The sequence below is a fragment of the Echinops telfairi genome, unplaced genomic scaffold (genome assembly GCF_000313985.2).
Source record: "Echinops telfairi isolate 266 unplaced genomic scaffold, ASM31398v2 ScPeMD7_7467;HRSCAF=8505_0, whole genome shotgun sequence".
Taxonomy (NCBI): domain Eukaryota; kingdom Metazoa; phylum Chordata; class Mammalia; order Afrosoricida; family Tenrecidae; genus Echinops; species Echinops telfairi.
The window spans coordinates 10,804,387-10,831,744 of record NW_022111367.1 but is presented as its reverse complement, the minus strand read 5'-3'; the positions used below and the strand labels follow the sequence as shown (position 1 = coordinate 10,831,744).

At 46.9% G+C, this 27,358-nt stretch overlaps 1 protein-coding gene across 3 annotated transcripts in view; it reads left to right on the top strand.

The window, feature by feature from the left end:
- The first annotated feature begins 1,004 nt into the window (after positions 1–1,004).
- TMTC4 (transmembrane O-mannosyltransferase targeting cadherins 4) overlaps positions 1,005–27,358 on the top strand; it is an 86,738-nt gene continuing 60,384 nt past the window's right edge. For 2 of the 3 annotated variants that reach the window (XM_045283785.1, XM_030888439.2), the window contains exons 1-5: positions 1,005–1,026; positions 6,265–6,479; positions 13,514–13,629; positions 14,969–15,185; positions 22,055–22,142. In XM_045283785.1, coding sequence (XP_045139720.1) covers positions 6,318–6,479; positions 13,514–13,629; positions 14,969–15,185; positions 22,055–22,142 — 583 coding nt within the window. In that variant the 5' untranslated portion in view covers positions 1,005–1,026; positions 6,265–6,317. Of the gene's footprint in view, positions 1,027–6,264; positions 6,480–13,513; positions 13,630–14,968; positions 15,186–22,054; positions 22,143–27,358 lie in introns of those variants that run through there. The other variant, XM_045283786.1, reaches the window with a different exon arrangement.

Below are 27,358 nucleotides of genomic sequence, written 5' to 3'. Positions count from 1 at the left end.
CTATTCTAACACATCACCTTCTCATACCTTGGTCCCAAGCTCCCAACAAATGTGAAGCTACTCCTCAGAGCTCCCCCCACCCCCCGCCCCCAGCCCTGTCCCCTTTCCCTGCAGCCCCTCCCGGGCCTGGCGCATCCCAGTTGGAGGTTGTGTCAAGCGATGGCCACAGCCTTCGCTGGGAAAATGGCTACAAGCTTGCAAGCCGCAAACTTTCTGGGACAGTTGAACTGTGGGCAGCTGTTCAGTTGTGACTGTTGACCACACAGAGACATGCTCGTTAGAGGCAGGCATAACCTTTGGGTGTGCTGTATTAGGAAAGGGGAGGTATCTTCTGTTAGCACTTTGCTCAACCTTGCAGAGGGGCCGGCAATGGTTAGAACCAGCTCCTTCCTGGAGGGCCGGTGGATAAGAGACGCCGGATTACCATCTCTTGGCCCTAAAAGCTAGTTCAGAAATGATCGTACCCTTTCCTCTGTTGATACCCCAGGCTTCTGTGTCTGCTTAGCCCGGTGGAGGGTCAGGTGACCTTGTGCATAACGAGAAAGGCTGAGGAGAGGCCAACAGGCCTGTTGGTGCTTGTGGAAGAAGACCTTGAAGTATGACTGCTGCTAATTTTTCTTTTAGTCTGGTCTCACCATTCCCACTTGCTGCCGTTCAAGGTAATGTGTCAGCTGTCCCAATGTCCCCACAGGACGCAGGTCAGTCACATGTATTCTGGGGGTAGCTCTTTGAGGTCTTTTTGGCCCTTTCATGGGTAATTGATCAACTTGTTTCACCATCTGAAACCAGAGACCAAAAGTTAAAAGGTTGAGAAATTGGGAATAAGGAGACTTCCTTCCCAATGCAGGGCCAGTTCATGTTGAACAAAATGGCGAAATAAACACAGGAGTCAGATAGGGATCAGAATACTCACTTTATTACCCGCGAAAACTGGATGGAGCAGTCTGCCGGAACAAGAGCTACCTTGGCCTCCCTTCTTCTGGTTCCATCCACTGAATTTACCAGCCAGCCAAGATGGGCTCCCAGGTGAGACCTCACGTGGAGAAGAAAGCTGGGGCCATGAAACTGAAGGTCCACGGAGGGAAGAGTGGGAAGTGGGCTGCTCTTGCTGGAGGGCCACATCGGTCTCTGATCATTGCGGAGCAAAGACGATTCCCTGTTTGAGACAGGATGTAGCACAAAGAACCCTGGCCAGGGGAACTAGAAGCCTCAGGACCACTGGACGGAATATGTACCCCTTATTATATTGCTCCAGTGGAGCCCTGGTGGCATAGTGGGTATGCATTAGGTTGCTAACCTCAAGGTCAGCAATTCGAAACCACCCACCTCTCCTCTTGAGAAAAATGAGGCAGATTTCTACCCCCGTAAAATGGTACAGTCTCGGAAACCTACCCGGACAGGCTCTCCCCTGTCTCATAGGATCACTATGAGTGAGAATCCACTCAAAATAATGGCAATAATAATGGCACCTAATTGTTCCCATACATTACCCTCTGCCATTGAGCCTTTTCTGACTCATAGCGACCTATAGGGTTTCTGAGGCAATGCTTCTTTCCTGGAACAGATAGATTTGTCTTTCTGCCAAGGAACAAGTGGGTTTGAACTACTGACCTTCCGGACCCACAGTGTCACCAAAGTGCCAAGCATTAGCTCCTTTTATCCTTACAGGACATCCTGAGGTCAACAGTGGCATCCTATTTTGCAGATACGGCAGCTGATCTTAGAAAGTGGAAGTATATCTGAGTTAGTTAATTGTGCCAGCTTGGCCGATAATCACATGTGGGGCTAATTGAAAGGCGGAGGGATAAATGGGGGGTGAGCCTTGCCTTTCTAGTTCTCGGGTCTCTTGCTTTGTGATGGTCGCACCAGGGTGCAGCTGCCTTAGCAGTTCCCTGCTTCAGCTTGCAAGATTGACTTCCTACAAGACATCCCCAAGGAGAAGCTACATGGACCTACCCCGATGCAGCCCTGGGTGCTGGAGCAGCCATGTGGAGACCCCTGCCAGCGCTGAGATGCTTACACGTTCACTGACTCAGCTTTCCTCCAGCAGTCGGCATCATTGCCTCTGTTTTGTGAGGTGGAGGACTTTGTGGACTGGTGTTGGGTTAATGGGTTAATGTTGGACTTGTGGGTTTGGGCAGCATTGGGTTGGGATGTTTTCGTGATGCACATTTTCTTTACATAAAACTCTCTCTTATACATGAGTTGCTGTGGATTTGTTTCTCCTAAGTACCAAGACTAATACAATATCCAAAGTCTGCCTCCAAGACTTATGTTTTTAAGTACTGGACTAGTGTCGAAACTTTGCATGGGTTTCTAGTACATTTGTTAGCCAGAGATATTTTCCAAACTGTTACATGATGCACATTAATGGTAAATATGAGAGGGTTTCAAAAAGTCTGTGGGAAAGTGCAATTAAAAGTTTATGGAAATTTCCCACAAACTCTTTGAAGCCCCCTTCTATTACATTATATCACCCAGTGTAGGTACTTTGGGGGACGGCAAGGAAGGGGTGTAAGAGATTCTGGGAGGAGAAAGCCCCAGAGGTAGAAGAATAGAGAGGCTGTAAGGAGTAGAGGGATAACCAGAACTGAGAAGTACGGGGCAGGAAGTGTACATAATCTAGTTGTCTAATTCCCTGCAAGAGAAAGGAGGAGGTAGGGTGATTCTGAGATTGACTGAACCATAGTGTCTTCTCCAGAGGACGCCAAAGCTACCAGGGCAACCCACATGTTCACACCCACCCTTGACCTTGGACATGTCTTGTCTGTTGTATGAGCACCAAAATGATTAATCAATATTGCAACTATCTGAGATGAAGATTGAAGCAATTTAAGAGCACACATGATTTCCTGAGGTATAGGAGCCATGCTGGTGTAGTGACTTACGAATTAGCTGCTAACTGCAAGGCCAGCAGTTTGAAACTACTGACTTCTCCACAGGAGCAAGGTGAGGCTTCCCACTCCTGTAAAGATTTACAGTCTCGGGAGCCCTCAGGGCAGTTCTATGAGTTAGGATTGGCTTGACGGCAGTGAGTTTGAGTTTTTTGAGTTGGTGGCATAGTGGGTTCCTCACTGGGCTGCTGACCACAAGTTCAGCAGTTTGAATCCCCCATCCACTCCAAGGGAGAAAGATGAGGCTTTCTAGTCTAGTAAGATTTACAGCCTCGAAAACCCACAGGGGCAGTTCTGCTCTGTCCTAGAGGATCACTGTGAGTTGGAAAAGACTGGATGGGGCAGTTTAGTTCGGGGGTCCTCCTGTGATTCCATTTGAACCATTGATTTTGGTAAAATAACATTCAAATATATGGGGTAAAACAGATCATATCAAGACCAGTTAAGTTATAGGGCTACTTATCAGCTAACAGCTCTATTGAGTGTTTTAAAATGGATGAAAGTTATTTGTGGGGCTGTATTCCACGTTAATTTTTCATATCAGAGAACACTCTTATTTCCCCCACCCATGAAGTAGTGGTATCTTCCTAACTATTCAGTCTTTGATTTGATTTGATTTTTTTTTTAAGTAGCAGGAGTAATTTCTTTAGCTGAGATGTAAACACAATGGTTGGGGGCAGTGGGGTGACCTATATTGTGTTTGCAGCTGTAATTTGGATCTCTGAGCAATGTTTTATCCTTTCACTGGAAAAGAAAAGAAGGCAGTAGACAGTAGCTGGACTATTCCTTCGGCCCTTGCTGAGATCATGGGTTACATCAGGCAGAGAGGCTCAAGGGGCTGGCAATGGCTGAGCCTTTCATCTCTTGGTGGTAAATCTGAACCTGCCTTCCAGCCCCCAGAAAGGGACAGCGATACCATAGAATGGTGTCCCATAGACTATTTGATCTGTCCCTGTGAGTTCGTGCAGATATAAGCCGATAGAAAAGATGCCTGGGATGTAAAGATGGCCTATTTTGCTGACTTCTAATTGATTCCATATTCTAGGGCATTCACTTGGGGATCAGGAAACAAATACATCGAAACTAGCATTCTCTCATCTCAGCATGGAAGAAATGGGGGGCAGGTACCTAGTAGGGAAGGTAAGCACCTTGGTACCAATAAACCACATCTAAAGGGGATTTTTTTTCCCAAAAGATAGTAGTTCTCTAGTTATACGGTCAACTTCATTGAAGAAAGAGATGGTAATAATAGCTAACCTCTCCCTGAGCATTTACTAATGTCCAGCAGTGTTCTAGGCCCTCTCATAGACCCCTCATGAAAACCAGGTAAGATTAGGCACTGTTCTCATCCGTGTTTAAGAACTGAAAAACCCGAGGATACTCGAGTATAAGCCGACCCGATTATCAGACGAGGCATCTAATTTTGCCACAAAAACTGCATTAAAAATGTGGTGAAAAACTCGGCTTATCCACAAGTATATACGGTAACTTGTTGAAAATTACACAGGATTGGAACCCAAGCAGTCAGGCCCATTCATCATTCTGTCATATCTAAAGAAAATATCACACTTAGAAATAGAGGCAGATAAAACATGACTGGGGAGGTGGGCAGCATAGCAATACTTGGGCAGAATCGAAGGCAAGAAGTTGTTAGGCAACCCTCATGGGCATCAGACTGATATATGATGTGGCCAAGGTCACTAGCAAATGGCAAGACTGGGAGACAAAAATGTATGGCTTTACTATTCTGCCTGTTTGGAAGAAATGCTAGAAATAAGTGTGTGCCTACATTTATGGCAGCCAACAAAATCTATGTTCCACATTATCGAAGCGTGTCTGACAGTCAGCAGTTTCCAAAACAAGGTGAGAGGAATGCTGGCACTGATAGCGAGGATTGTGTCAGTTTCACTGGGTCATGCTTCTTCGTGGGTTGGCAGCTACCGTATGATATAATTTGGCAATGGTACGATGATGTACTCGTCCTCCATTTTGTGCTCTGATATGGTCATCCTTCATGTTTGCCAAATCTAAAACCAAACCCACTGCCATCGAATCAATGCTGACTTGTAGAGCTGCTGGTGGTTTTGAACTTCCAACCATGTGATCGCAGCCCAATGCAGAACCACTACCCCACCAGGGCCCCTGCTCATGTTTGAAGAATGCCGATTTTCACATAACAGCCTGGTCTTTGGAACCGAGCCATTATTGAACATGTCAATAAGTAAGGACTGGTGTATATATATATATTCAGTAAGAACTGGTATATATATATATATTCAGCTATTTCACATCACATAGCATTTACTTGGGGGATAGACTACATACACACAATTGATTTAGTTCTATTAAAGGTAGATTTAAATGTCGGTGCTTATAATTTTGTTTGTTTTTTAATTAAAAGATCATTTTATTGGGGGCTCTTACAGCTCTTATAACAATCCATACATGAATTGTATCAAGCACATTTTCTATATGTTGCCGTCATTATTTTCTAAACATTTACTTTCTATTGAGCCCTTGGTGAACTGGTCTATTTTTAACTTGACCTTTTCAACAATCTTGGACATTGTATCCTCATTTTGAATAGCCTCACTTCCCTTCACCCTGTCCTTCAAGATATAGCCCAGGCCTCTCCCAGTTCACATGTTGTCTTCAACCCATCAATCTACAGTGTTCGTGTCTTTCTCTGTCAATCCTTTGTACTTAAACCATTAACCAGGCAATTGATCTTTTGCTTTGTTTATAACTTATATTACACTCTCCTCTTCTCTCTCTCCTTTTTATTTAACTCGTATATGCCTCTTTAGTTCTACAAATTGTTCAGAATAAAGCTTATATGTTAAACCCCTCCCCATGTGCTAAGACCCAACTGTTAGCTAGTCAGAGGCTGGCAAGGGGAGAAGAGGTGATGATGACAGGATTCTGGCAGAAATTTTAACACAAAGGAGAGGTGACAGGTAACACAACCGTGAGTATTTGTTAAGTTTTCTTGACTGAATGAAAAACAACTTCACTTTGTAACATTTTTATAAGCAATCAAGTATTATAAAGTGTAATTTGCCATATGGGATGGATAAATATAGGCTGTCATTGTATGAGTGTTTCCCAAAGGGACTCCAACATCAGAAACCCCAGGGTTCCTGGTCCCGGAGGATACAGTAGACCCAGGAATCTGAGTGCATCCCTGATGTCTTTTCTGCCCACTAAAGCTTGAAAACCACAATTTAAAAGTTTCGATCATTTACACCCTTGAAAACCACAGCATGAATGCCCGCCTAGCTCCCGTGCACTTCATTCAGGTCAATAGACCCACTGTGGAAACGTCCTTAATAACGTACTGATGAGGACTTGTGGCCTGTTGTTGTTGCAGATTTCTAACTAGCAGAATGCTGGAGCAGGAGCGTGGAGCCTGCACTGTTCAGAATGGCCGAGCTGGACACCGATTTGGACCACGTCATTCCATCTTCTGTTCTTCCTCCCATCTGGGCTAAGTTAGTCGTAGGATTCGTTTCCCTCCTGTGTTTTGCCCGCAGCTATGATGGGGATTTTGTCTTTGATGACTCTGAAGCTATTGTGAACAATAAGGTTTGTATCTTTATACCTTTTCTGGTAAACTTCTATAACCACGTGCCTGTTGCCATTGAGACGGTTCTAAGTCCTGGTGATCCCGCAGTGACAGGGCAGAACCGTTCCAGAGGGCTTCCAAGGTGGTGGCTTTCTGAAAGTCTATAACCACCAGGGCTAGCTTCCATGACACTTCTGGGTGGATTTGAACCACCGATCTTTCAGTTTAGTCAAATGCTTACCTGTTGGAACCACGCAGGTAGCCATTAACCTCTTGCCTACATCTCAGTGATCATCTAAGTTTGTTGGAATCATTTCTAGTAAATTAACCATTGGGGTGGGCCCTCTCTGTATTCCAAGGCTGCCATCTCTCGTAGATACTGTCTTGATTTAGAGCCTCTTGGGCTGCTAACCACAAGGTCAGCAGTTTGAAACCACCAGCTGCTCCATGGAAGAAAGATGAGGTTTTCTACTACCAAGAAGAGTTATGTCTTGGAAACTCACCGGGGCAGTTCTACCCTGCTCTATAGGGGCCATGAGTTAGAATTGACTCGATGACAGAATTTTTTTTATTTAATTGCTGGCATCAGGAGCTCCAGCCACTGCCCCAGCTCGGGCCTAACCTCATTAGGTGTTCTCCATGCGGCCCCAGTCGGCACACACTTCTAGGATGCCAGGGCAAGGGCTAGAGCACCGCAGACTCAGTAATTCCGGTTTGAGGAAGATTTCTTAGAACTCCCAGTCCAGAACTATTAAAAACAGAAAAGTCGGGCCTGTGCTGCAGTGATGGGTGAGCTGATCACCCGTGGAAAAGGTGAATTCTCTGCAGCAGGCAGCGGCTGGCTGCTGCTTTGTCCTTTGGCGGGAATGTCAGGACAGCCTGCTGGCAGCAGCCGTGGGAAAGGTGGTGTGCACGCCCCAAGGGCAGAGTGCCTGCTCGCTTCTGGCCTGGGGATGCAGACTCGCTGACTTTACAGACCCCACTCGGCTTGGCTCACCGGTGGATGCTGTGTCAGTGCAGGGGGAGCATTCTTCTTTTTGACTTGCTCACTAGAATGAGGTTTGTCCAAAAGGAAGGAAAAGAATCAAGGGAGCTATGAGAAAATCGGAACCAGAAATTGGGTGCGGGCGGGGTTGAGGTTGGAGCGCCGTGAGACCCTCACATCTCGAAGCCCTCCTGATATTCTTGTGAGTCCGTAACCCATGAAGAGGACTTGAAGGAACAGGTTGACCTTATACTTTTGTAGCTGCCGCTATAACAACAATTAGTAACACTGTGGATGGGCCACTCAGAAATAAAAAGTGCCAAGTTGTGGATTTTTCTCTGTGAGAAAAAAGTCATTTTCGTATTGCTCTGTTAGGGAAAACTGTCTATGGAACAATAGTGTATGGGGGGCAGGGGGATGTTTTGCAGAAATTCATTTGTAGCAATCTCATAATTGATCTTTTTGATAGCCCAAACTGCACAGAGCATTGTTGGTACTGTTTCTCGTTCACACGCTTCACTGGTAGTTTTCCTGAAGCTCACTACTACAAATACTTCTGTTCCAGTTTTTATTTTAATCACGCCTGAAAGAAAAAAAGTCACCTTGTAGCTCTAAGCCCCAAATCAAAACACCCACTGCCACATCGTTGTTGACTCAGAGGACCCTGTGGGAAGGAGTGGAAGCACCCCACAGGGTCTCCAAGCTATAGTCCCCTCGGAAGCAGTCCGTCCCTCTCCTGTGGAGCGACCAGGAGATTTGAACTGCCAACCTTTGGGGGTAGAATCTGAGCACTTTTACCACCTCACCACTAGCTCCTTGTAGTTCTAAGCAACTACATCAGATGGGTTGTTTAATATCCACAGAATTGCTTTTTAAACAAGAATGTAGTATTCTTTATCTATCTGTGTGTGTGTATATATATATGTAGACACAATTTTATTAAGCATTTTTACATAAAGTAGAAGCTAGATAAAGTGCTAACTTAGAATTTACATTTTAGACAAAACCCTTTGGTCAGCAAGACAGGAAACAAACTTGAGGCCTGTCTGCGTGGGTCGCCCTGGCGGATGGGTGTGAATCTGGTTCTGTGTGAATTCGGGCGGAGGATGGCGTTTTGTGGTCTTCTGAGCACTGTCTTGGCAGTGTTTTCTGGAACATCACACTGTGCCCCTTTTGTTAGCTTGCTCGCCCTCCCTCTTCCTGTCCTGTTTCCTCAGAGGCCCCCTTCCATCCGCAGGCGCGGTGCCTGCAGTCTTGAGAGACGGGCTGTTCCTGGGGTGTTAAGGACTGTTTTCCAGATGCTGCCTTGTCGTGTTGAGTTGCCTTCTGTTCGTGGAGATGATGACTGGCTTTGAGACCGTTGAGTTAGCCTGACTTCCAAATACGCTCCGTCTTCTCAATCAGTCATCATGAGGGGAAAACGGACCGTGCCTCAGCAACCCTGCCCTGCTGTGTGTACGCTAACCCTCATCAAATATTTAGAGTGTCGTTGGTGTTCAGTGTCTGCTCTCAGGGAAGGAAAGATCCTCTTCCCGGCCCCCCATCATGACGGCACAGGTCCTTGGTGACGGTACAGAAGAACTCTGGATTTTGTACCTGAGAACACTAGCGGAGGGGGGTGGATTGCATGGCCAGGGCAGAATAGCTGACCAGCTCCGCAGGGGTTCCTTCTGCTCAAGGCTCAAGAACCAGTACTCAATGGAAGGGAAATGAGCCCACCCAAGCAGGTGTCTGGAGACAAATTTGCAAGGTGCCCTATTCTCAAACCCTTCCCTTTGGTTCCATGAGCACTTAAATCACAAGTCCTTAATGTGTGCACATAGATTGCTCTGTGAGACCCTGGGGGTGCTGTCAGGTAACCACAAGGTCAGTGGTTCAAATCCACCCGCCACTCCACAGGAGTAAGTTGAGACTTTTTGCACCTGGAAAGATGTTCAGTCTCGGAAACTGTATACAGGGTGGTGATGTATTGGAATCCGCTTGACGGCAGTAGGTTTAGCTATTTGGACTTGTGCCACCCATTATTGGACGTGCACACTTCTTCTGTCTGGGGCATTCTCAAGCTGGCAAGGCCATCCATCAAGGATACAAGCCTGGCTGTAGACCCTCCCTGCAGACTCCCTGGCCTCATTGTTGGAGTCAGGAGCTAGGTGTGCAAATAGCTGAAGGCCCTGAGATGGATGGTAGCTCGTTCAAGAAGTCCGGTGGTTTACCCTTGCCTGCATATCTCTGACACTGGTGTTCCAGTGTGACAAACTGCAAGACCAGAGGCGGGCGCTCTGTGCAGAGCGGGGAAACAAACCACACATGTTATTGCTTCTGTTCCTCTGAAAACAGAGATCTGGGTGGACATGGCTTTATTGGGTCTTTCTGATCATCAGTTTCATGAGTGTGTTTTTCTTTTAAAGTCACTATATGCATCTAATCCCCTGGCCTTTATTTATACATATTATAGCTTCTGTCTCTGTAACACATTTTAAGGCATGTAATCCACATAGCATACCATTCGGTAGTTCAGTCGTATTAAGGAGAGGCATGCAATCATCGCCACAGTCCATTTTAAAACGCTTTCTTCTTGCTTGTATCCACTGTTATTAGCACCCCATTTCCTTGCCCACCTCCCCTGCCCTGCCCCCCAGGAAACCTTCAATCCAGTACTGTCTCAACAGATTTCCCCAGCCTGGATTTCACTGCATGCTAGATCTTCGTCATGATAAACTCTATTTTGAGAAAGAGGGTTTTCATATACCCATAACATATGGTAAACATCTGCTCTTCACATTTTTCAGGTTAGGTAATCTCATCCAAGAAGTTCACAAGTAGTGTACCTGTGGTTGGAATCTAGAATTCGATTGATTGATTGATTGATTGATTTTGCTCAATTCCACCCAGCCTTCTTTGCAATCCTCTTTTAATTTAGGTTCTCCACCTAGTTACCTTTGGGTCCAGCGAGTTGTGATTTGTGTTTCCATGTGAAAGAAAAGGCAATGCCAACGGATTTAGGAAAGCATCTATTGGGTGCAGAGCACCAACGAGGTGCGCAGACTACAGGTCGGAAACACGACAGGAAGAGACCTTTCCTTCAGAGAACATACTGTCTAGAGCAGGGGTCCTCAAACTTTAAACAGGGGGCCAGTTCACTGTCCCTCAGACCCATTGGAGGGTCAGACTATAGTTTAAAAAAAAAACTATGAACAAATTCCTATGCATACTGCACATATCTTATTTTGAAGTAAAAAAACAAACAGGGCAAAAACACCCGGCGGGCTGGATAAATGTCCTCGGCGGGCCACATGTCGTCCATGGGCCATAGTTTGAGAGCGCTTGGTCTAGAGGACCAAGACAGACAGTACACAAAGGATTTAGATCTTTATGGGCTGTGTGATAAGCACTGGATGTTTGCAGAGAGTCTGACTAACTTAGGGTGTGGCTAGATTCAGGACTGGGACAAAGTCAGGGGCCCATTTTCTCTTGGTCCCCTGGCTCTGCCTTCCACTCTGTTGGCTACTTTCTCAGGTCCCAGTGGAGCCCCTAGCAGGGCCAGGCTCACATCCTTACAGCACTAAATTTAGCAGACGTGAGCATCTGCTGAATGTTCTGGAATTGGTCTTCATTGATCCTCCTTGACCTGTCTTGGACCATGCTCATCTCTGAACCAGGGACCGGGACAAAAGATGAGAGGGCCCCAGTCAGACTGACCATAGTCACACACGTTCCATTCCTGACTGGAGGTGTGGACTTCCCTTCGCCAGAGCCTCGTGAATTAATAGTGAACAAGAATGAGCTCTGGACAAAATTCCTGGGGCGCTGCCATCACCAGATGACGAGCAAGCAGCCTGATGTGAAAGGTGCAGATCCAGTATGAAAAGCAAGATTAGAATGATCATAATTAAAGCTATCCCAGACCTCTGTACCTTCAGGACATTACGTATTTGTCCTTAAGGAACAAATATTGTTTTCATTGGCTGGTATATGCTTGGGGCAGATCAGAGCAAAGTAAACGTGCCTTAAATGGTAAAGAAATATGTGGTTTCACAAGATGAGTAGCCCAGAGAGAGAACGTCCCTGGATTGGAGCCTCGGGCCAGCAGTGCCATCAGGGTCCAGGCTGGTGGCATGATTTCGCTCAGGTATGTCCATCATATGGTGGTATGATGGTTAGTTATGCGTTGGGCTGCTAACCAGACCATCAGCAATTCAAAACCACCAGGGGCTCCCAGGGTGAAAAGCAAGCTTTTTACTCCCGTGAAGAGTTACAGTCTCAGAAACCTACAGGAGCAGTTCTACTCTGCCTCACAGGGTGGATATGAGTCAGAACCGGCTCGATGGCAGGGAGAGTTTGGAGATGTGTGTCCCCGTGTTCATAAGAGGCTTGTCACCATTTAGACATCACATCCAGACGTGGCCGTGCACAGCCGGAGGAAAGGGATGTTTTGTGCATTGCTCATTATTATGAAGCAGAACCCCTCGTGGGACCCAGTGGGCAGTGTGAGCTCACTTGTATTTCAAGGAAGGTTGTATTACAAAAAGTACGCGTGTTTCTGCTGACTGCTAAGGCAGGTGGGTGTCCGTGGCGGAAGTTGGAGCAGTAATTGCAGGCAGCCACCAACAGCTGTCTTAGCTCATGTTCTTTTTCCAGAGTAGATTAATTTCTCTATTCATGATTTGTGGCCTGTAACTTACAGTTAAGTAGCTTTCCTGGCAAAACTCTTCCATTTTTCCCAATGTCATTTCTTGTCTTGGTTCTAGCTCTCAGAGTTATTCATTGCTATTCAAAGTAATTCAACGAAATTACTACTCAACGTGATTTCTCTTCCCTCCACCCTAGTTTCATGAAAAAAAAGGAAAAGTTAAGACCCAAACTGCACGAGATCTTAAGAACTCCCGTCACTAGGGACAAAGCTACTTTTGCATGTGTGCTTTTGTGGGAGTACACGTGGCTCTCCTGCCACATGGGGCTCGTGTGGACAGGGAAACATTTGCAGTGTTCATGTGTAGGAGCCAGAAGGATACAAAACACATAAATGTGAACATAAAGTCAAGAAATTCATTTCCAGAAAACATGAATGGGCCTGTGATTGGAGTGAGAGAAAGAACAGCTTGCAACAGATTGTACGCAGCAAACCCTCTGCGCATGGAGATGGATGTAAGGCAGGGCTTGCGTATGCAGGCGCTCTTCAGTGTGACTTGCTGTTAGGATGGGCCCAAGCAGGGCCAGGGAGGGAAGATTGGAGCTCTGCTCCTCTCTGGCTCAATTGGATTCTTCCCAGGGCCAGTGGGGAAGCCCATGGATAGGGTCTGCAGTGAGTCCCAGAGGGGGCGCTGTTGTTTGGTTGTTATGTGTTCTCCAGTCAATTCTAACTTACAGTGAGCTTATAGGTGAGCAGAACACCCCATAGGGTTTTCAAGTCCGTAATCTTTACCAGAGTAGATTGCCAGATCTCTTCTTCCACGGAGCTGCTGGTGGGTTTGAACCTGGAGCTTTCAATTAGTAGCTGAGTATTTGTGCCACCAGGGGTCCTCAAAGGGGCATTAAAAGAAAGACAACCCCACGGCCGTCGAGTCTATTCTGGCTCATAGTGACTGTCTACTGGGTTTCTGAGGCTGCAAACCTTTACAGCAGCAGAGAGTTTCATATTTCTACCTCAGAGCACCCGGTGGGCTTGAACCACTAACCCTGTGATGCCAAACTCCAAGCTCACTGCCATCAAGTTGATTCCAACTCATAGCAATGCTGTAGGACAAGGTCCAGCTTCCCATTTGGATCTCCAAGACTTAAAATCTTTACAGAAGTAGACAGCCTTATCTTTCTCCTGCAGACCAGCTAGCGGGTTTGAACCTTCCACCTTGTGGTTACCAGCTCCATGTGTAATCCACTAGGCACCAGAACTCCTTAACCTGGCAGTTCGCAGTCTTATGCTTGCCCACCAGCACCACCCGAGCTCCTTGGAAGAGCATTTAGCCTTGGTTGTTTCTTTTCCTATAAGGAAATAGCGTGTCTACGGCTTAAGGATCTTGGCTGTCTCCTTGCCTCATTTTTCTTTGTCCAGAATGTCTTCTGTTCCTGCAGGATCTCCAAGCAGCAACGCCCCTTGGTGACCTATGGCACCATGACTTCTGGGGCAGTAAGCTGAGCAGCAACACCAGCCACAAGTCCTACCGACCTCTCACCGTCCTGACTTTCAGGTGAGACATAAGCGAAGGCTGCCCCAAGACGGACTGAAAGGCCAATGGCTATTGAATCAGTTCTGACCATGGCGACCCAGGCATGTCAGAGGAGAACTGTGCTCCGAGGGCTTTCAGTGGCTGACTTGTCTTAAATTGATCAGCAATTGATCTCCTCCTCTCTGGAGGAGACTCGGTCGATTTGAACCTCTAACCTTTGGCTGTTCATAGATGAAAAGGTTTCCACGGTTGGCGGTGCACACCAGTTTTTCCTATTGGAATTACAACCTACCCGTATGGACATCTCTTCCAAGTAGTCCAGCTGTTAGAAAGTAAGTCACTGCAATATTGAGAGAAAAGCACCTCTCGTGGTACAGTGGTTACCTGCACAGCTGCTCACCGAAAGGTGGAGGTTGGAACCCACCAGCCACTCCATGTGAGAAGTCTGCTGCCTAAAGGTGACAGCCTCGGACACCCTCGGAGCCAGTTCGACCCTGTCCTACAGGTCGCTATGAGTTAGAGTCGACTCCACAGCAAGGGGATTAAAATAGAATGTGCATGCAGAAAATTCGCTTGAATTAGCCACTTTTTTCCAACCAATATGCAAGGCTCAAAGGAAGCCGACAGCCACCACCACCCTCCTATTAGTCCGGGACCTGTTTGCATCCAGTAAGTTTATTCGCCCGTGACAGTCCCCCGTTCATAATCAATTAGGTGGGGGCTTCAAGAAATCTGTGGAAAGAGGAGATGAAGAGATAATGGACTTGCCCACCACCATTTTGAAGCTGTCTCGAGCACCCCGTCTGTTTTGGACATCTGAGTGTAGCTCTCCCAGAGCAACGTGGCAGGGAAGCGTTGGAGCCATGGGCAATGGAGAAGCAGTCGGAACAAGGCGCCCTGGCCATGGGCAGTTGCTCCGCCGCTTTAGCTACTTGATGCCTGTAAACGAGCCCTCTCCATCTCTCGATGCTGGCTATGCAAGTGCCACAGCTGCCCGAGCTCCGGGTCTGTATGGGCAGCTACGAGTAGTGCTGTCCTTGGAATGCAGTTTTGTCCTCCTCCCCACCTTGGTTTTTGACACTTCACAATTGTCTCGCTTCCCCCTCCCTAAGGATTGTCTGTCATACCCCCTTGAGATGCCCTTTTCCCCACCTGGTTAATTATGCTCATACCTTTTCTTTGCCCCTCTTAGTGGGACAGGCGTTATTTATCTTGATACTTTGTCTACAAAGTAGACTTGAGCCCCAGTCTTTATTCTCCCCTTTCAAGGCTTGTGCTCACAACCCCTTTCCTTCCCATTATGCGCATGCCTGCCTTGTGGCCCTGTGTGTCTAATGGGGGCACCCTTTGCTTACTACAGAATGAACTACTATTGGTCGGGAGGCTTCCACCCCATGGGTTTCCACGTGGTCAACCTCCTCCTGCACAGCGGCATCTCGGTGCTCCTGGTGGACGTCTTCTCCGTGCTGTTGGGTGGCCTGCAGTACACCAGCAAGGGGCGGAGGCTGAACTTGGCCCCGCGAGCATCCCTGCTAGCGGCACTGCTGTTCTCCGTGCATCCGGTGCACACAGAGTGCGTGAGTATCGTCTGCCCGCCCGGGCGTCTGCGTGCGTGCGCGGGGAAATGAGAACATGTCCGTATGCTGCCTGGCTCCCCGAAACCAAGCTTCCTTGACAGACTTGTCTTGCCCAAGGGTTGTAGAAAATACCGTATTTTCTCACACAGACACTCGGACACTCAAAGCCAGCCTCACTGCCATCGAGTCGATTCCAGTTGATCACGACCCTACAGGACAGGGTAGAACTGCCCTTATGGGTTTCTGAGGCTGTAAATCTTTACAGGAGAAAAAGCTTCTTCTTTCTCCCACAGAGCGGCTGGTGGTGGTTAGCAGTCCAACACATAACCCACAGCACCACCAGAGCTCCTGCAATGCCCACGTAAATAGTACGTATACCCCTACAGCACACACAGAGCACATAGGATGCTAATGTGCTAGGGAGGTTCGTCACATGCATGTAGCTTGGGTCAAAAATCTCCTGGAGCAAAGCAGTGTGCCCTGTATGTGCCGACTTTGTGCCCATGACGGCCTGGGGTGCGCTGTTGAGGGCACTGAGCGTCCTGCTCCTGTTCCTGTGATGTGCTGTGTCGAGTTGGCTCCGACTCAGCCCCCCTATGTACATCAAGTGCACGCCACCCGGTCCTGTGCCGGCCTCATGATTCTTCTGATGTTGGAACCCATTGTCGCAGCCATGGGGTCAGTCCATGTCTTTGATGGCCTCCCTCTTTTCACTGCCCCCTTCCTTTACCCAGCATGATGTCCTTCTCCCGGGATTTGTTTCCCCTGACCGCAGGTCCAAGGTACATGAGATGAAGTCTCGCCATCCTTGCCTCCCAGCTGCATCATTCCATTGTCGTCAGTTGAGAAGGCGGCTCTTCCTTGGTCGTATTTTGATGACCTGAGAGGCTCATCTTCTGGCGCTCTCTCTGACAGTGCTCTGGTTCTCTGCATAAAGTTTTCCGTAACTGAAAAGGTTTTGATGTTCTACTTTTAGTGATACTTCCTCTGACGTGGACATCCTACACCTTCTTCATAATCTGTTCTTAGTCTGTACGCCCTGTGGAAACCTGTTCACTCTGGGTGACCCTGCTGGTATTTGAAATACCAGTGCCAGAGCCTACCGTATCATAGCAACACAAGCCACCTCAGTAGGCCAAACGGACCGGCAACTGGTGGCTTCATTGTTACCATCCTCAGTTTCCAGCCAGTGCACCTCATGTGCAGCTACCAGCCATCTCTCAGTGGAATTGGCATGTCACCCAATGCTGGACAGGTTTCAGCAGGGCTTGCAGACTAAGAAAGACTAGGAAGAAAGGCCTGGAGATCTACTGCTGAATATCAGCCAGTGAAGACCCTACGGATCACAACAGTTTAATCTACACTATTTATGGGAGTGGCACAAGACCCGCATTTTGTTGTGCTGAGCATGGGGATCACCAGGAGTCTGGGCCTGACTTGCTGGCAGGTAGCAACAACATGGCTGGCTCTCACTGTACAGCTTGTAAGGCTACACTGCTACATTCACACATAAGGTGTGGCTGCTGAATATTTCCTGGCTTAGGGGTCCCAGGATCACAGGCAAAGAATCTTCTCTCACTAATGGCTGGATACAATCTTGCTATGTTAGCTGAGAGATTTCTACGTTACATGATGCTTGTTCATACTTACTTGTCACCAAAACTCTGTGAGACCAGATAGCAAGTAGGACAGTTTCCGTTTCACAGGTGCAGAAGTGGCCTGAGGAGGCAAGTAGGAATCCATGTGAGGCTAGCCACATAGCTAGGGTGTGCAGGGGCCAGAGCTCACATGAAACCTCTCCCGGAGGCTGCTGACATACTTCCAGTTGAACCCCACAGAGGGTCCCTATGCCCCCTCTACCTTTCCCCTCCTCTTCATCCTCTCTGCCTGCATGGCAGGCCCCCCCTCGTGAGCCTGGAGTGCAGACGTTAGGACCTTCTTCCTCTTGGTAGACTTGGTAGATCTGGGCAGCTCCTGACAGATGCCTAACCTGTTCTGCACACCACATCTGTATCCGTGGAGCTGGTGCAAACTATGCTAGGATTTCCCTAGATTTTTGTAGAATTTTCTACAACCACCTCACCCGTACACTGTGTAACCCTTTGAAAATGTCAGTCACCATGTTGGCTGAAGTAAAAGACCTGATTTTGGTCATCCATTCTGTGAGCTGTATTTTCTTCCTTCCCTTCCAATACAGACTGCTGCCTTTAATATGCCTTTAAATTCCTACATTGTGTTGTCTTCATTCGTGTTCTCTGTTTTACCTCTCTGGGTTCTAATATGCATTGCTAGGCTGCATAGCGCTCACAGACACTATTCATGATTAAAGGGTTTCTTGAGGAAGCTAGCCAGTTGTAATGCTGGTGAGAAAGGCTCAGGATAGAGTTATTGATCAGGATTTGTCACAAAGTTCTGTACAAGGTTTTGCTTAGCAGAAAATTCAGAGGAGTTAAGAGGCTTGGCAGGCTGGAAACTTGTGGTAAAAAGTGAGTTGGGAGCTATTTATTTCTATATAACTGAACAAATTAGACTATGTCAGTGTGAATTCTCCCTGTGTATGGGCTGTGAGCATTGATGATCCATGTGAGAATTCCCAAGAAAAGGACTGACTTGGAGTTTGGAGCCTGCGTTAGGCCAGGTTGTCTAGAGAAACAAATCCAGTGATGCTTATATATTGCATAAGAAAGAGCTTTATAGCAAGAAGAAATTCTGTATCATGGAGACCTCCCAGCCCAGACCAACGGAAGTCCTGAATAACCCAATGGGAGTCCATAAGCCCTCCTTCAGACTCACGGAGAAGCAGGAAGGGCACAGGCCAGTGAGTGCAGTCGCTGGCTCCAAAGGCATTGAGAACATGGCAGGGTGCCTGCAGTACTCAGGGTCCAGGAAGGTGAAGGAGCAGAGAGAGGAGGTTCCCAGCACATTACCACCACCACCACCCCACCACATACACACACACCGCCCCAGCTTACAAGGGGCCATCATCAGGCTGTGACCTGATTGACAGATTGTCTGACATAAAGTCATCTAAATACACAGATCCTTGTCTAGTTTAATGTGACCTTACAGGCAAAATGAAAGGTTTGAATGGTTAACCAAAATAAATTTTCTGAAATTCTGAAAAGTGAATTTATTTTAAAAAAAGGCTTCACGTATGTGATTATATGTATGTGCTTACATATAATCGCCCACGCCCACCCCCAGATAAATGCCACCTGGGCACATGTTCATCCCAGAATTGGGTTCTATATATTTATCAAGCTTTTTATGGTGAATTGGGTGAAGGTTCACAGAGCGAATTCGTTTTCCAGTCTGCCATTCCTGCGTGTTCTGTGTCATAGTTCAGTCCGTGCAGTGTCCGATCCCTGAGCCCACTTCTTGCTTATGTTGCCGTTTCCATTTCAAGGACGCCTCCTTTCCTGCCCCTTCCCTGCTTCTGAACTTTGTGCTCCAGCCAAGCCGCCCTTCTGGTTGTTCCATGGATGTAAAGGGGAGCCCAGGGGTGAAGAGCAGGGACTATTTTCAAATCTTATTGTCTTACCCCTACCCCCCCCCTGAAATCTACTCCAACCCAAATGGCAGGAAATATTGTAGGTAAATAAAACCTAGCATTCCTAAGACTAAGATAGTTTTATGTTTGCCTTTCATTGTTCTGGCAAATAGTATTCCATTTCCTCTTATCTGCAACCTCATTATCTCCTACTCTCTTTTTAACCCAGTTTTTAAAATATACCCCCAACTGGGGTACCCAAGAGGACGGTCATGTCTCTTCTAGTTAGACAGCCTTGGGTTCCAGGCTGTTGGGGGGCCTGCAGCTTGGCTAGCCGCCCGCCCTCCAGCGCAGCAGGGCCAGCCTGGGCATTGCTCTGTCCTAGGCAGAGGGCAATGGAAAGTGGAAGCAAATGGGAAAGTAGTGGCATTAGGAAGCCACTTCCAGTTTGGTCCAGCCAGGTTTTATTAACATAAATTTCTTTCACTTTATGTTAGCATTTTTGTGTGTGTTTGGGGTCCTTTTAACTCCTCAATATTAATGCTGAAACTATTTCTGTCAATTTTAAATAAAGGGAGCCCTGATAGTGTAATGGGTTATGTATTGTGCTAGTAACTGTAAGGTCAGCAGTTCGAAACCATCAGCTACCCCATGTGAGAAAGGTGAGGCTTTCTACTTCCATAAAGAGTCAAAGTCTTAGAAACCCACAGGGGCAGTTCTATGCTGTCCAATAGGATCCCTATATGCCCACTACCATCCATTCCAACTCATAGTGACCCTACAGGACAGAATAGAACTGTTGCTTAAAGTTTCTCAGACTACTTATTTACTGGAGCAGACAGCCTCATCTGTAGCTGGTGGGTTAAAACTGCTGATGTTGCCGTTTCTAGCCCAACACACAGTCCCCAGTACCACCAGTGGACCTCCATTAAGATATAAGAACCACTGCCATTGAGTTGATTCTGATTCATACTAAACCTTTAGGACAGAATAGAGCTGCCCCTTTGGGTTTCCAAGGCTGTAAACATTTAAAGGAATAGGCAGCCCAACGTGTAACCCAATATGCCACTAGGATTCTTTTTTCATTAATGTGTAGAGGTTAGGACTTAGAGCACACACTCTCTTTTCTATAGGGCCCAGAGATTCCTTTCCATCCTCAGCTACTTTGGCTATAGCTTTACATCGCCCTGTCTCTCCTTCTCTCACCCCACAAGGCCCCAGCCCAGGCTAATCAGCGATCCCTCCTCACTCTGCACAGCGCTGTGGAGACATGCAGTGCCTCCCCCTGTTCTGTTCTGCTCCCCAGATGTATGGAAGGAACTCTTTGGGTAGCACCTACTGTGCCAGGCTCATTTCTGTTTGTTTGTTGTTGTTCTTTAAGCTGTGACTGGTGGTAACCCCGTGTATGTCAAAGCATAACCGTGCCCCACAGGGCTTTCCTTGGAAATAGATCCCCAGACTTTCTTTCCAAGGTGCACTCATCTGCATGGACTCAAACCTTCGCTCTTTCCATAAGCAGCCAGGTGTGTTTGCATCGCCCCGTGAGTTCCTTTCTGTCTAGCTCTATGAATGCAATGTCTGCTAATTCAGGGAGTTTATATCCCTGCACATTCAGGAGCTCTTATTACATATTCATTCCATTCACAAAGTAATTGTACGGTTTACCTCTCCAGCACTCAGTCTGTGGAAACTTCGTGTTGGTCTTAGCTTCCTTCCCAGGAGCTTTTTATGGATGTGATGTTTGCACCATCTTAGTGATTGCATGAGCCCATGAGCCACCTGTTCACCTCCATCAGGCGTTTACCATTGCATTACAGGGACTAACAGATCACAGTGTTTCATACCACTCAGGGGGGTAAAAGGAAATGGCTCCTAAAAGGCATAATTTTACATATTGATTTGACAAGCACTCAGGAAATCATAAGGTAACCCGGTGGTGCTGTTCACTAAGTGTTGGACTACTAGCTACAAAGTCGTGGGTCAAACCCACCAACCGCCAGCAGGGTAAAAGGAGGCCATCTGCTCCCGTAAAGATTTACAGCCTTAGAAACTCTGTAGAGGGTCTCTATGAATCAGAATCGACTCGATGGCAGTGGGTTTGGCTTGTTTGGTTCTGAAAATCATACTAAGAACATTTCCATGAATCCCTCATTTCCAGTGAAAATTCTCAAGTTTGTACGTTCTCTTATCTCCATTCCTGTAATGATCCTTTATTCTGCATCTCCTATGTCATATATCTAGACTTGGGGGAAAGTGTATTTGCCTGCTAGTCATTGAAGCCATCCCTAGAGGATGGCAGCACCTTCTTTGATCGAAATCAGTCGGGAGCTAGTTAGTAAAGAATTCCATATCCACTAGACCAGGTCACCAGTGGAAAGTCTCTAATTTTCATTGCCAGCAAAGATCGGGAGAACCATGTCATAAGTAGACACACATTGTAGATAACGTATTATCTCAAAAGGAACAGTGGTGGCTTAGTGAGACTGATTCCTCTTGGTCAGCAGTGTGAACTCCCATCCAGTGTGCGGGAGAGAGCTGTGGCTTACAAAGAGTTACCGTCTCAGAATCCCGCTGGCAGCCCTGCCTTGTTCTGTAGGGCCCTCTGACTCAATGGCAGGGCATCTGAGTAAGGACTTCTGGGGCATTCTGCTTCCCCGGCGAACCCATTTAGTGGGCAGTTCGGGGCTAAAGAAAGGAAAAGGAGGCAGCTTTGAACATTGATTCCTGAGACTTTTCCTGTCTGCCCGGGGACTTTGATCCCTGATTTACCAAGGAGCTGTACTTTCCGGATGTCCTTCGTGCTTCCAGTGGAACTAGTTTTATGGTAGCACACCCTTTGGGCTTACAGCATTTTCCAGTTGCAGATCAGCTTGAAATCTCATCAGAGGCTGGGTATCCAGAGCTCCTGGGTAAAAAAGCTCACTGCCATCAAGTCCACCAGGCCAACTCATAGTGACCCTGTAGGACAGGGTAGAGCTGCCCCTGTGAGTTTCAGAGACTGTTCCTCTTTATGGGAGTAGACGCCCAGGCTTGCTTCTGTGGAGAGACTGGTGGTATCAAACTACTGACTTTGCGGATCCCTGCCCAGCTCGAAACCACTGTGCCACCAGGGCTCTGAGCTGGAGGGTGCTCAACAGCAGAGCCTTTGCTGTATGTGTGTACAGCTCACAGAATCTGCCAGCAGGTTCACACCAGCCCCGTTTTGCCCAGGAAACAGTTCAATATCATGTCTGTGGCACAGTTAACACAAATTATTTTAGTAGGAGATAGAATCTGCTATGGTTTAAAAATATATTTCTAAGGCTTTTTGTGGGGGGAGGGTGGTATTTTAGAGGTTAAAAAAAATTTTTTTATGTGAATCTTTTCTTCTTCTTTTAAGGTCGCTGGTGTGGTCGGCCGTGCAGACCTGCTGTGTGCCCTGTTCTTTTTGTTGTCTTTCCTTGGCTACTGTAAGGCCTTTAGAGAAAGTAAGCATTCCATTTGGCTTCCTAATTTTGCACCTTGTTCGTGTTTGTGTCCTGTGGAGCAGTGTTTGAATAGCTGTGAAATTGTTGGTCCGCATGAATGTTTATACAACAGTCACTTTGTGGGCATGTGGGTCGGAAGATATGAAGTCCCTTTAGATGCGTGGGTTGACGTAGTCGTGGGAACTACAGCGTTCCGCTCGGTGTTCATATGGGAGTCTCCAACTACGTGGTAAAATGGTTTTGCTCTTGGTGCTGAAGTGGTGGTGATTGCTTTTTGCTATTTTCACTTCTGACAGAATTGGAGGAAAAGAACTTGGGGCTAGTTTTTTTATTATTATTATTGAAGCTTCTTAGGGATGTGTGGGTGGGGGTGGGGTGATAAAAAAAAGGAAAGGAAATTGCTGAAATGTAGATCTGTGAACATGCACCTGGACTGTGAGGTTTTCCTTTTTCCCTTGGTGCCGGGACTCCGAATGAAGGACCTTTGTCCAGTCACACAGCTCCGTATGGCACCTGGGCTCACATCTGAGCGGCCAGCATCAAGTGCACTGTGCTGTTCTGCCCCCTGCCCCCGGGGCTCAGGGAGACAGGCATATCAATGCAATCATTAAGGACAGCTAGAAGGTCACTTAGGACCTAGTTTTGATTCAGCCCCTGATGACCCAGGCTATGTACTATAGACAACCAGGACTTTAGACTCTGTCCTTCAGAAGTGCACAACGTTCTTCATAGGCCGTGCCAGGTAGATCCGATTTCAAGTCCCACTAAATGAACTGGACTTGACTTTAAGCACACTGGTAGCAAATGAAAGGAAGGAAACACTCGCATGAGCACCAGACAGAAGTGCACGAGTGTGAGAAGAAGCAGACGACCGCTAGCCCAAGGCTATGGATGCGGAAGTCATCGGACTTTGGTTCAAGATTCATGCCATAAGGATGGATAATAAAAGGCAGCTCAAAGATTTCCCTATAATTTCTATTTCCATATTCCCTTTGCCTTTTCATGACATAGTTAGTCTAGTTCTCTTTCTGAATGAACAATATTGAAAGTTTTGCCCTTGTTGTTTGTGTGAATAGTGTCCAGTCACTTAAGTTGCTAATCTGAACAAATCAACAATCCATGTATTTTGGCCTAAAAACCAGTCCTATACATGTAGAGTGCTTTAAATTCTACACCATTGGCTAAATTAATGGTAATGCTGAGAACTACCACATGCCCAATGGGGATTATCCTTAATGTCCTTCAACAAAATAGCAGTGATGTCTTCAAAGTGAACTAGAGACATATACAAACCATAGATATATGAATGGATTTGAGCACATGCTTATTTTTTCCCTAATCTACGGGCAATTAGTTCTTATGACACGGTCCTACACCATGCTTGCCCCATGAAATGATCACTAAAGACATGAATGGTATATGTAGCAAAGTGCGGTGAAGAAAGCAGATGGTGCCTGGCTATCAGAAAGAATAGCATCTGGGGTCTTAAAGGCTTGTCTTCAAACAAACAGCCAATTAAGCAAACGCATCTGTTAAACCCACTGGGGAGAAGCACACCAGCCTGTGTGATCCCAGAACCGTAGTCATAAAAACCAAACGCAGAGGAGGTAATGGTAATAAAGCCTAAATTCTGAACACCTGGTTTGCTGAAGGCTATAGATGACAGTGAAGTCCAAAACCCATTTACGGGGTGCCCCATGTGGAGTAAGCCTCAGGTGACTTCCCTCTGACTATGGACCAGGGATGGGAAGGGCCTGGTGATCAGGAGGACACTGTGCGGCAGAGCACCGCCATTGTCGCTCGGTCAAAATGTGACACCTTGGCATTTGACCTTTTGGAGTCAGCGTATAATGGTTCCACTTTTTAATATTTTCTACTTTGCTTTCAATTAAACATTTTTCTGTTTCCTCTGTCATTGTGTAGGGGGCTGTTTGCTTGAAATTTGTGTTGATTGTTGTATGTTGTTCTGTATGTAAAACCCAGGATAGGTAAACCTATGGAGACAACAGCAGGATCAATGTTTCAAAGGGCCGTGGCAGGGGAGACGGGCAGGAAAGGGAGAGCTGGCAACCACGAGTACAAGGCAGCAAAACTATCCTAGCATTGATAGCCGTGACGGTTACACAGCGCTTATGATTGTGATTCAGCTAGCGAAATGGAGGATCTATCAATTGTAGGTCGGGGGAACTGTTAAAAATAAACGAATTAATCTTTAAAACTATATATAGTAAGTATATAATTAAAATATACTGTGCAATAATAAAAACAAAAATACAACAACAAAGCAGCCAAGGGGTGATGCCACTGAACAGTACACATAAAATACGGTGGACATGGCTCATTGCACCCTGTATGAAGGGGCGTCAACAAAAGTTTGTGGAAAACAGAAATTCAAAGCTAATGGAATTTCCCATGAACTTTTTGAACGTGTGTGTGTGTGTGTGTGTGTGTGTTTATATTAGACCCACAGTAAAAATTACTAGTAGGTACATTCCATCTATCAATAAATTGTTAAATTTTAAGTGTGATAATAAGGTCACACCTATGTTTTAAGTAGTCTTGTCCTTTTAGAGATACATGGTGAAATGTTTATGGGTAAAATGTATGCTGTCTGGAATTTGCTTCAGAATAATCCAAGAGGAGGCAGAGATCCCGTAGGAATATTAATGAAACAAGGCTGCGATGAGTTGGTCATTATTTAAGCTGATTGATTGGGGTTGAAGGGCTCATAGATCAATGGCTCTACTGTTATTTATTTATTTAAACATACAAATCGTAAGACATTAGAATAAGATAAAACTCATTGCCAGCGAGTCAATTCTGGCTCATAGCCACCCTATAGAGCAGAGTAGAACTTCTCCCTAGGGTTTCCTAGACTATAAATCTTCATGGGACCAGCCAGCCTTATCTTTCTCCCATAGAGGGGTTGTTGGATTTGAACTGACAACCTTGCAGTTAGTAGCCCACTTCCCAACCTACAGCTCCATTAGGATTCCCCAAAATATTGGAATAGCACCTGCGGTATAAATAATTGATACCAAAACTATTGATGAGATGTAAGCACTAAGTTATACCATAAAGAAAAGACTTGTGAACTTATCCCCAATTTTTATAAAAAGCCACCTTGGCTAAAAGAATAAAGATTCTTGTTTTTCCCCCAATCTCCCACCTGCCCCTCATGCCTGAGTCTTTGCCGAATGGGGCCATCCCTGAAAACAGGTGCCGCTCTTTTTCCCTGCATCCCCATAACTTCCTTGTACTTTCGGTCTGAAAAATAAATATTGATGGGACGACTAACCTTACTGAAGAGAGAGCATGAGATCAGCTTCACTAGAGGGCACCCGCTTCCCATGGGCAGCAGGCTCACCCTGCATGCAGCTGGCTGAGGTCAGATGCTCTCTGCTCACCTCTGTAGTGCTGTAGTCGGAGAGACCCCATTCCCTCCTCACCATGAGCAGATGTAGAAGGAGTTGGCCAGGTGCCATAGAGTGGCCACGCATGTGCAAGAGAGAGACATTTCTCTGATAAGGAGGAAGAAAATGTCCCAAACCCAGCCTCCTTACCAGACAGTGTTCTGGGCCCAAATTTCCCCAAGCTTCTAAAACAAAGTTCTCTTTCAAGAAATGCTAGCCTCAGTGAAAATGACACACAGACCAGATTTTTTGTTCTATAAATTTTTAATGTCTTATAAATTAGTAGGAATCCCCTAGCAGCCACAAAAGGTGGGCCTGCATTCAAGTCCCGGGAGATATTTTTGCAAAGGGCCATAGAACTGTCATATGACCCAGCACTCCCAGCCCTGGGTTTATACACAGAAGCAGTGCAAGCAGGCGTGCAAACAGGAACGTGTACCCCAGGGCTCATCACTACATTATTTACACGCACAGCCAAAATGCTCAGCAGCAGAGGAATAGCTACCCAAAGTGTTAATCAGACACACAATGGAGAATGACTCAGCCATTGAGAGAGACGAATTCCTGATGCATGCTACAGCCGAGACGCACGTCATGCTGAGTGAAATCAGTCAGTCACAAAAGGACAAATACTGCCGTCTTACTCACAAATGAAATAGGCACATGCAGCCCTGGGTGGCATACGTGGGAAAGCACTCACCTGCTCGCTGAAAGGTTGGTGGTTCTAACTCACCAGAAGCGCCTGAAAAGACAGGCTTCCAAATGATGGAGAGCCCTGACGACCCCTGTAGGAATGGGGTCACCGGCAGTTGGAAGTAATCCCGTGGCTACGAGCAGTGACAGCAGCAGCACAGACGGAAGTGGGGGGGGGGGGGCTTTAGGGGTGGGAGGGAAGGGAAAGGGCAGCCGTTGCTGGTTATGTTTTGTGATCTAATCTCCCCACACGCGGCCATAAAACTCACTGCCATTGACTGGATTCCAACTGACAGTGACCCTGAAGGACAGGGTGGAAGTGACCCTTTGGCTTGCAGACATTGTAATCTTTTTGAGAGCAGGAAGCCCTATCTTGGATCCAACAAGCAGCTGATGGGTTCAAACTGCAGACCTTGTGGTTAGCAACTCAGTTCATAACCCATTATGCCAGCAGTTTGCACATCAGAAGTCACAGATAGCATGTCTTCCACATAAAATTTAGATGGGATTACAAACTGTATCGTACAGTTGGGACACAAATTCGATGTGTAGTCAACATCTCATATGTAACCTTTGCCTCCCCCAACCCTAACTGCTAATAACCTACTACTGACAAAAAGCCCTTACCAGTAACATCAGCTACTAGTGCTGAGTTCATGTGTCCTATAGGTTTTTCTCTTTAAAAGCTGCATTTTCAGTCCGAGGGGGGAAGTCGATATTGCAAGAAGTGCAACATGTTCGCCCGCCCTGGAGGAGCCTTCCTGACAGCTTCTCGAATCCCCCTTCTGCCTTTGCCATGGTCCTCATGCCGGATCCATTTACCTTGACACCGTGGGCACCCGCGGCTCCAGTCATTCGCCTTTTCCTTGCCACGGCTTTTCTCTGCGTCTTGCCAGGCCCGTGGTACCGGCCAGGTCCCTGGTGTTGCAGTAGAAGCAGGAAGATTGACCCCCTGTGGTGACAACTGCGCGCGCGCGCGCACACACACACACACACACACACACACGGGATGAGCGCCGCATGGCGCTGGTTGGGTTCTGTGTGTGATCCGCCCACGAGCCCGTGGACAAGTGGGCAACTCAGACCTGTGCTCTGTGCCGGACGGCTCTG